Here is a 10,825-nt window from a genome sequence, read left to right on the forward strand (position 1 = left end):
GTGGGACATCTCGATGGAGGGAGGGGTGCTGAGGGGAGGTGGGAGATGTCTCAGGGTGTTGGGGGAAGGACCTAAGGGAGAGTGTGTGGGACGAGGACGTCCCAATGGGTCTGAAGTTTCCTGGTCTCATGTCTCTCTCTCTCTCTCTCTCTCTCTCTCTCTCTCTCTCTCTCTCCTGTCTACCCCCCCACCCCCAGAGCACTTCCTGAGGGGCTCCAGGTGGCGGGGCGGATGGAGCCGAGGGCCGAGCCCCACTTCTCGACCCTCGCCGCCGCCCCTCTGCCGCCCTCGGACAGCCTCTCCAGCGGCCTCGACTCGCTCAGCCTGGCCGCGGACGGCGGCAGCTCGCTGGGGTCCGACTCCGAGATCAATGGCGGCGAGGCCTCGCTCCCCAGCGCCGACCGATACGGCTTCGTCGGCGGTTCCAACTTCACCGGAGAGTGAGTCACCGGGGGGCACGGGGATCCCCACTTCGGCCTGTCGGTCGCTGTGGGAGTCATTGGGCCCTGGAAGTTGGTCGCAAGTTTGTTGCCACGGAAACCTGTCGGCCCCTCATGCCTGTTGCTGTTAAAAATTTTATGACCTATGAGCCCGTTGCTGAGGGATCCTTAGGCCCCACAGGCTCAGAGACCGGTCTTTTGCCACTGAGGCCCACGTGCAGGCTGCAGTAGAAATCCACAGGCCACTGGCCCTGTTGCTATGGGAACTGGTGGGGCCTGCGGGTCTATTTCCATGGAAGCATGGCCCTGAGAGCCTGTTACCCCGGAAACCTGGAGGCCATCTGGTCCTGATCCCAGAAGAGTAGAAGCCACCACAATCCCATTGCCATAGGAACCACTGGGCGGCACCAGCCTGTTGCTATGGAATGAGGTTGCCATAGGAACCACGAGCTGCACAATCCTGTGACTATCAAAACGGAGTGCTCCCCACCCCCCCGTTACCATAGAAACCTGTGGGTCCCTGCAATCTTGTTGCCATAGTGGGCCTCACAATCCTGTTGCTATGGCAATAGGCCCTCCCTGCCCTGTTGCCTCAGAAGCCTATGACGAAAGGAACAGGTTGCCTCGCAATGCTGTTGCCGTAGAGACCAGTAGACCCGTGAGCCTGTTACTATAGAAACAGGTTGCCCCACCCCCGCCGCCCCACCAGTTTACCATAGAAGCCATGTTACCATAGAAACCTCATGGTTCTGCATTCCTGTTACCATGGAAGCCGGTAGGCCTCCATTGCCTGTTACTATAGAAATAAGTTGCCCCCTTCCCCAACCATGTTACCATAGAAGCCGGTAGGCTGGCTGGTCTGTTACCATAGAAACCAGTAATAGGCCCCTGCAAGCCTGTCACTATAGAAGTGTGTTGCCCTGCCATCACCACAGAAAGCAGTGGGCCCAGTTGTTCCGTTACTATGGTAGCCAATGCCTCCACTTTAAGAAACCAATGGGTAGCTCATGTGTTACCATAGAAACTGGTAGTCTGTTACTATGGAAACCAAGACACACCCAAACCTACAGTTCATCCAAACTGGAGGGCGCGCCTGGCATTTTTCAGTAATCATCAGCGGGCCCCAGAAGCCTGTTGCTACGGAAGCCGTCGGACCCGCAGGAGTGTTTCTATGGAAACAGAACGCGCGGGCTGCTCTTGCCTGGTACCATAGTAACCAGTTGGCCCTCGAGTCTATACTGTGGAGATTGGGAGGAATGTTTAGTCTGTTACTATAGTAGCCGGCTCGTTACCATGGAAAGCAGCGGGAAGTTCTGCATTTCACTCTGGTCACCTGAAGGCCACTGAAGCCAGCTGGCCATTGGAACGGTTACTATAGAAACCAGTGGGCCTCCTCGGCTCACTCCACTCCGTTACCATAGAGACCTGTGGGGCCATTCAGCCGGTAGCCCCCTCTGTTACTACAGGAACCGCTAGGCTCTGCCTCCCGAGCAAGAGGGGGGCCCCAGGGTCCGCTGCCACAGAAACCAATTGGCCTGCCCCTTCGGAGTAGGCCCCAATGCCTGTTACCATAGAAACCAGTTAGCATGACTCCCTACCGATGAGTAGACCCCCCCCCAATGCCTGTCACCATAGCAACCAGTTGGCATGGCACCCTACCAGTGGGTAGGCCCCAATGCCTGTCGCAATAGAAACCAGTTGTCATGATGTCCTACCAATGAGAAGGCCCAGCTCCTGTCAATGTAGAAACCAGTTGGCTTGCCTCCGACAAGAAGCAGGCCCCAAAGCCTGTTCCCATAGAACCAGTTGGCATGTCGCCCTACCAACAGTAGGCCCCAGTGCCTGCCACCAGCAAACTAGATGGTCTGCCTCCTAGCAAGGACTAGGCTCAGGACCTGCCGCTATATAAAAAAACAGTTGAGTTGACACTCTATGATGCACCATCAATAACTCTCGGAGACGGGAGGTGAACGATAGGCTTTTATTAGCAGCAAAACAGACCAGAACATCCTGGAGACTGAGGGGGGAGCAGTGCCTCCAATTGCCTTTATACAGGGGTATGTGGGAGGAGCCACAGGAGCAGTCAGCGGGGGGCGGGGGGGGCGTGACCAGACAGGTATACATAGTTTACCACACCCTACCATTGAGTAGGCCTGAGTACCTGTCACTATGGAAACGAAGAGGCCTACGTCCAGGCAAGAAGTAGGCCCCAATGCCTGTCACCGTAGAAACCATGGGCATGGTGCCTGACCAAAGACTAGGCCCTAATGCCTGTCACTTAAGCCAACAGTGTCCTTACACGCCGCTCCCTCCACCCGCTGGAGTGAGAGGCACCCCCTCACGCATTCCCTCCTTCTCCGTGCACAGGGCGGTGCGAATCCCGGCAGAGGTCATCCGTGAGCGGGAGAAGAAGTGGCTGGACACGGAACGAGACTGGGAGAGGTGCATCACGCGAAGATATAAAAAGGTTTGTATGTCCCGCGCAGGTTTTTCCCCCCCACTGCCATTCTTTACTATCAGTTCCCATCTCCATATCCCCCCGGGTCAGACCCACACACACCGGGAGCACCGTGCACAGTTCCCGTCTCCGTATCCCCCCGGGTCAGACCCACACACCGGGAGCACCGTGCACAGTTCCCGTCTCCGTATCCCCCTGGGTCAGACCCACACACCGGGAGCACCGTGCACAGTTCCCGTCTCCGTATCCCCCTGGGTCAGACCCACACACCGGGAGCACCGTGCACAGTTCCCGTCTCCGTATCCCCCCGGGTCAGACCCACACACCGGGAGCACCGTGCACAGTTCCTGTCTCCGTATCCCCCCGGGTTAGACCCACACACCGGGAGCACCGTGCACAGTTCCCGTCTCCGTATCCCCTGGGTCAGACCCACACACCGGGAGCACCGTGCACAGTTCCCGTCTCCGTATCCCCCTCGGTCAGACCCACACACCGGGAGCACCGTGCACAGTTCCCATCTCCGTATCCCCCCGGGTTAGACCCACACACCGGGAGCACCGTGCACAGTTCCCGTCTCCGTATCCCCCGGGTCAGACCCACACACACCGGGAGCACCGTGCACAGTTCCCGTCTCCGTATCCCCCTGGGTCAGACCCACACACCGGGAGCACCGTGCACAGTTCCCGTCTCCGTATCCCCCCGGGTCAGACCCACACACCGGGAGCACCGTGCACAGTTCCCGTCTCCGTATCCCCCTGGGTCAGACCCACACACACCGGGAGCACCGTGCACAGTTCCCGTCTCCGTATCCCCCTGGGTCAGACCCACACACCGGGAGCCCTGTGTGCAATTCCCGTCTCCGTATCCCCCTGGGTCAGACCCACACACCGGGAGCACCGTGCACAGTTCCCGTCTCCATATCCCCCTGGGTCAGACCCACACACCGGGAGCACCGTGCACAGTTCCCGTCTCCGTATCCCCCCGGGTCAGACCCACACACACCGCGAGCACCGTGCACAGTTTCAATAGATGTAACCTTTGACCTTTGTTTGCAGATAATGTTACGATGTCGAAAAGGTATTCCAGCTTCGATGCGATCCCGAATTTGGCCACTGCTTTGTGGGGCGAAGGCACGGATGCTTCAGAATAAAAATATATTTAAGGTGTGCACCGTCCTGTCACACACTCCCGGGGTCAGACACAGAGTGAATCTCCCTCCACACCGTCCCATCACACACTCCCGGGGTCAGACACAGAGTGAATCTCCATCCACACCGTCCCATCACACACTCCCGGGGTCAGACACAGAGTGAATCTCCATCCACACCGTCCCATCACACACTCCCGGGGTCAGACACAGAGTGAATCTCCCTCCACACCGTCCCATCACACACTCCTGGGGTCAGACACAGAGTGAATCTCCATCCACACCGTCCCATCACACACTCCCGGGGTCAGACACAGAGTGAATCTCCATCCACACCGTCCCATCACACACTCCCGGGGTCAGACACAGAGTGAATCTCCCTCCACACCGTCCCATCACACACTCCCGGGGTCAGACACAGAGTGAAGCTCCCTCCGCACCGTCCCATCACACACTCCCGGGGTCAGACACAGACTGAATCTCCCTCCACACCGTCCCATCACACACTCCCGGGGTCAGACACAGAGTGAATCTCCCTTCTCACTGTCCCATCACACACTCCCGGGGTCAGACACAGAGTGAATCTCCCTTCTCACCGTCCCATCACACACTCCCGGGGTCAGACACAGAGCGAATCTCCCTCCTCACCGTCCCATCACTCACTCCTGGATCCGCGATTCTACCCTAGGTGCTGGATGAGTCTGCCGGGGACAGGCAGTGGCTGGACGCCATCGAGAAAGATCTTCACCGGCAGTTCCCCTTCCACGAGATGTTTCTGTCGCGGGAAGGGACGGGGTGAGTTCTTGGAGCAGAAAGAATTAAAGGGGGTCCTGGCCAGGGTGCGGACGGGAGGGAGAGAGGCAGGTTGGGGGGAGGGATCGGCGGGAGGGCGAGAGGGAGGCATGTTGGTTTGTGGTCCAGGTGTGGGTGGATGGGACGATTATAGAACAGCAGTCTGTCATGGATTGGAGGGGCCGAATGGCCTGTTTTCATCCGGTGCTGCTCTGGCAGAAGTACGGGGAGGGAGGGAGCGGGTGAGGGAGGGCCTGAGGAAAGGGAGGGGTGAGTGAGTGTTGGTATACAGAGGGAGAGTGGGATGGAGTGATATAGGTAAGGGGAGAGGGCAGGGAGGGAAGGAGGCGACAAGGATTTAAAGGGGAGCAGAGTGGCTAATTTTTCACCCAGAGGGCGGTCCGTCTGTGGAAGGAGCTGCCGGAGGAAGTGGTCGAGGCAGGTACATTAACGACACTCGGACAGGGACATGGATAGGAAAGGTTGAGAGGGATACGGGTGGTCCGTCTGTGGTAGCAGCTGCCGGAGGAAGTGGTCGAGGCGGGTACATTAACGACACTCGGACAGGGACACGGATAGGAAAGGTTTAGAGGGATACGGGTGGTCCGTCTGTGGAAGGAGCTGCCGGAGGAAGTGGTCGAGGCAGGTACATTAACGACACTCGGACAGGGACACGGATAGGAAAGGTTTAGAGGGATACGGGTGGTCCGTCTATGGAACGAGCTGCCGGAGGAAGTGGTGGAGGCGGGTACATTAACGACACTCGGACAGGGACATGGATAGGAAAGGTTGAGAGGGATACGGGTGGTCCGTCTATGGAACGAGCTGCCGGAGGAAGTGGTGGAGGCGGGTACATTAACGACACTCGGACAGGGACACGGATAGGAAAGGTTTAGAGGGATACGGGTGGTCCGTCTGTGGTAGCAGCTGCCGGAGGAAGTGGTCGAGGCGGGTACATTAACGACACTCGGACAGGGACACGGATAGGAAAGGTTTAGAGGGATACGGGTGGTCCGTCTGTGGAAGGAGCTGCCGGAGGAAGTGGTCGAGGCAGGTACATTAACGACACTCGGACAGGGACACGGATAGGAAAGGTTTAGAAGGATACGGGTGGTCTGTCTGTGGAAGGAGCTGCCGGAGGAAGTGGTCGAGGCAGGTACGTTAACGACACTCGGACAGGGACACGGATAGGAAAGGTTTAGAGGGATTCGGGTGGTCCGTCTATGGAACGAGCTGCCAGAGGAAGTGGTCGGAGCAGGTACATTAACGACACTCGGACAGGGACACGGATAGGAAAGGTTCAGAGGGATACGGGTGGTCCGTCTGTGGAAGGAGCTGCCGGAGGAAGTGGTCGAGGCGGGTACATTAACGACACTCGGACAGGGACACGGATAGGAAAGGTTTAGAGGGATACGGGTGGACCGTCTGTGGAAGGAGCTGCCGGAGGAAGTGGTCGAGGCAGGTACATTAACGACACTCGGACAGGGACACGGATAGGAAAGGTTTAGAGGGATACGGGTGGTCCGTCTGTGGAAGGAGCTGCCGGAGGAAGTGGTCGAGGCGGGTACATTAACGACACTCGGACAGGGACACCGATAGGAAAGGTTCAGAGGGATACGGGTGGTCCGTCTGTGGAAGGAGCTGCCGGAGGAAGTGGTCGAGGCGGGTACATTAACGACACTCGGACAGGGACACGGATAGGAAAGGTTTAGAGGGATACGGGTGGTCCGTCTGTGGAAGGAGCTGCCGGAGGAAGTGGTCGAGGCAGGTACATTAACGACACTCGGACAGGGACACGGACAGGAAAGGTTTAGAGGGATACGGGTGGTCCGTCTGTGGAAGGAGCTGCCGGAGGAAGTGGTCGAGGCAGGTACATTAACGACACTCGGACAGGGACACGGACAGGAAAGGTTTAGAGGGATACGGGTGGTCCGTCTGTGGAAGGAGCTGCCGGAGGAAGTGGTCGAGGCAGGTACATTAACGACACTCGGACAGGGACACGGACAGGAAAGGTTTAGAGGGATACGGGTGGTCCGTCTGTGGAAGGAGCTGCCGGAGGAAGTGGTCGAGGCAGGTACATTAACGACACTCGGACAGGGACACGGATAGGAAAGGTTTAGAGGGATACGGGTGGTCCGTCTGTGGAAGGAGCTGCCGGAGGAAGTGGTCGAGGCAGGTACATGAACGACACTCGGACAGGGACACGGATAGGAAAGGTTTAGAGGGATTCGGGTGGTCCGTCTGTGGAAGGAGCTGCCGGAGGAAGTGGTCGAGGCGGGTACATTAACGACACTCGGACAGGGACACGGATAGGGAAGGTTTAGAGGGATACGGGTGGTCCGTCTGTGGAAGGAGCTGCCGGAGGAAGTGGTCGAGGCGGGTACATTAACGACACTCGGACAGGGACACGGATAGGGAAGGTTTAGAGGGATACGGGTGGTCCGTCTGTGGAAGGAGCTGCCGGAGGAAGTGGTCGAGGCAGGTACATTAACGACACTCAGACAGGGACACGGTTAGGAAAGGTTCAGAAGGATACGGGTGGTCCGTCTGTGGAAGGAGCTGCCGGAGGAAGTGGTCGAGGCAGGTACATTAACGACACTCGGACAGGGACACGGATAGGAAAGGTTTAGAGGGATACGGGTGGTCAATCTGTGGAAGGAGCTGCCAGAGGAAGTGGTCGAGGCAGGTACATTAACGACACTCGGACAGGGACATGGATAGGAAAGGTTCAGAGGGATATGGGTGGTCCGTCTGTGGAAGGAGCTGCCGGAGGAAGTGGTCGGGGCCGGTACATTAACGACACTCGGACAGGGACACGGATAGGAAAGGTTTAGAGGGATACGGGTGGTCCGTCTGTGGAAGGAGCTGCCGGAGGAAGTGGTCGAGGCGGGTACATTAACGACACTCGGACAGGGAGACGGATAGGAAAGGTTTAGAGGGATACGGGTGGTCCGTCTGTGGAAGGAGCTGCCGGAGGAAGTGGTCGAGGCAGGTACATTAACGACACTCGGACAGGGACACGGATAGGAAAGCTTTAGAGGGATACGGGTGGTCCGTCTGTGGAAGGAGCTGCCGGAGGAAGTGGTCGAGGCGGGTACATTAACGACACTCGGACAGGGAGACGGATAGGAAAGGTTCAGAGGGATACGGGATAAACATGGTTAAACGGCACTGGCTTGGACAGGGTTCTGTGTTGCCCAGATCGGCCTGTTTCACTGGTGTTTGATGCTTTGACCCTCCCCCCCGCAGCCAGCAGGACCTGTATCGAGTTCTGAAAGCCTACACAGTCTACAAGCCCGAAGAGGGTTACTGCCAAGCACAAGGGCCGCTCGCCGCCGTACTCCTCATGCAGATGCCGGCCGAGGTCAGTCTCCCCAGACGTCCGGGGGCCGGCAGGCGGGTGTATCGATCGGGGAGGACACGGCACGGGTTCGGGGGAGCAGTGATCGAAATGAAGGGGGAGCGTGTCGATCGGGGGGGAATAGTGATCACAGTACGGGGAGACAATGGAGGGATGGGGAGCAGTGATCGAAATGAAGGGGGAGCGTGTCGATCGGGGGAATAGTGATCACAGTACAGGGAGACAGTGGAGGGATGGGGAGCAGTGATCGAAATGAAGGGGGAGCGTGTCGATCGGGGGGAATAGTGATCACAGTACGGGGAGACAATGGAGGGATGGGGAGCAGTGATCGAAATGAAGGGGGAGCGTGTCGATCGGGGGGAATAGTGATCACAGTACGGGGAGACAATGGAGGGATGGGGAGCAGTGATCGAAATGAAGGGGGAGCGTGTCGATCGGGGGGAATAGTGATCACAGTACGGGGAGACAATGGAGGGATGGGGAGCAGTGATCGAAATGAAGGGGGAGCGTGTCGATCGGGGGGAATAGTGATCACAGTACGGGGAGACAATGGAGGGATGGGGAGCAGTGATCGAAATGAAGGGGGAGCGTGTCGATCGGGGGGGAATAGTGATCACAGTACAGGGAGACAATGGAGGGATGGGGAGCAGTGATCGAAATGAAGGGGGAGCGTGTCGATCGGGGGGAATAGTGATCACAGTACGGGGAGACAATGGAGGGATGGGGAGCAGTATTCGAAATGAAGGGGGAGCGTGTCGATCGGGGGGAATAGTGATCACAGTACGGGGAGACAATGGAGGGATGGGGAGCAGTGATCGAAATGAAGGGGGAGCGTGTCGATCGGGGGGAATAGTGATCACAGTACGGGGAGACAATGGAGGGATGGGGAGCAGTGATCGAAATGAAGGGGGAGCGTGTCGATCGGGGGGAATAGTGATCACAGTACGGGGAGACAATGGAGGGATGGGGAGCAGTGATCGAAATGAAGGGGGAGCGTGTCGATCGGGGGGGAATAGTGATCACAGTACAGGGAGACAATGGAGGGATGGGGAGCATTGATCGAAATGAAGGGGGAGCGTGTCGATCGGGGGGAATAGTGATCACAGTACAGGGAGACAGTGGAGGGATGGGGAGCAGTGATCGAAATGAAGGGGGAGCGTGTCGATCGGGGGGAATAGTGATCACAGTACGCGGAGACAATGGAGGGATGGGGAGCAGTGATCGAAATGAAGGGGGAGCGTGTCGATCGGGGGGAATAGTGATCAAAGTACAGGGAGACAATGGAGGGATGGGGAGCAGTGATCGAAATGAAGGGGGAGCGTGTCGATCGGGGGGAATAGTGATCACAGTACGGGGAGACAATGGAGGGATGGGGAGCAGTGATTGAAATGAAGGGGGAGCGTGTCGATCGGGGGGAATAGTGATCACAGTACGGGGAGACAATGGAGGGATGGGGAGCAGTGATCGAATTGAAGGGGGAGCGTGTCGATCGGAGGGGGAATAGTGATCACAGTATGGGGAGACAATGGAGGGATGGGGAGCAGTGATCGAAATGAAGGGGGAGCGTGTCGATCGGGGGGAATAGTGATCACAGTACGGGGAGACAATGGAGGGATGGGGAGCGGTGATCGAAATGAAGGGGGAGCGTGTCGATCGGGGGGGAATAGTGATCACAGTACGGGGAGACAATGGAGGGATGGGGAGCAGTGATCGAAATGAAGGGGGAGCGTGTCGATCGGGGGGAATAGTGATCACAGTACGGGGAGACAGTGGAGGGATGGGGAGCAGTGATCGAAATGAAGGGGGAGCGTGTCGATTGGGGGGAATAGTGATCACAGTACGGGGAGACAATGGAGGGATGGGGAGCAGTGATCGAAATGAAGGGGGAGCGTGTCGATCGGGGGGAATAGTGATCACAGTACGGGGAGACAATGGAGGGATGGGGAGCAGTGATCGAAATGAAGGGGGAGCGTGTCGATCGGGGGGAATAGTGATCACAGTACGGGGAGACAATGGAGGGATGGGAGCAGTGATCGAAATGAAGGGGGAGTGTGTCGATCGGAGGGAGTAGTGATCACAGTACGGGGAGACAATGGAGGGATGGGGAGCAGTGATCGAAATGAAGGGGGAGCGTGTCGATCGGGGGGAATAGTGATCACAGTACAGGACGACAATGGAGGGATGGGGAGCAGTGATCGAAATGAAGGGGGAGCGTGTCGATCGGAGGGGGAATAGTGATCACAGTACGGGGAGACAATGGAGGGATCGGGAGCAGTGATCGAAATGAAGGGGGAGCGTGTCGATCGGAGGGAATAGTGATCACTGTACGGGGAGACAATGGAGTGATGGGGAGCAGTGATCGAAATGAAGGGGGAGCGTGTCGATCGGGGGGAATAGTGATCACAGTACGGGGAGACAATGGAGGGATGGGGAGCAGTGATCGAAATGAAGGGGGAGCGTGTCGATCGGGGGGGAATAGTGATCAGAGTACGGGGAGACAATGGAGGGATGGGGAGCAGTGATCGAAATGAAGGGGGAGCGTGTCGATCGGGGGGAATAGTGATCACAGTATAGGGGGACAATGGAGGGATGGGGAGCAGTGATCGAAATGAAGGGGGAGCGTGTCG

General features: G+C 57.7%; 1 protein-coding gene across 1 annotated transcript; it reads left to right on the top strand.

The window, feature by feature from the left end:
• Positions 1 to 203: 203 nt before the first annotated feature.
• LOC132387702 (TBC1 domain family member 10A-like) lies at positions 204 to 8,201 on the top strand (the record flags this gene model as incomplete). Its single annotated transcript, XM_059960064.1, has 5 exons — positions 204 to 440; positions 2,808 to 2,907; positions 3,954 to 4,061; positions 4,734 to 4,840; positions 8,087 to 8,201. Coding segments are annotated over exons 1-5 (639 nt in total), but the record flags the coding sequence as incomplete, so codon positions are not given.
• Between the last annotated feature and the right edge of the window lie 2,624 nt (positions 8,202 to 10,825).

This window comes from Hypanus sabinus, unplaced genomic scaffold (assembly GCF_030144855.1).
Source record: "Hypanus sabinus isolate sHypSab1 unplaced genomic scaffold, sHypSab1.hap1 scaffold_2112, whole genome shotgun sequence".
Taxonomy (NCBI): Eukaryota; Metazoa; Chordata; class Chondrichthyes; order Myliobatiformes; family Dasyatidae; genus Hypanus; species Hypanus sabinus.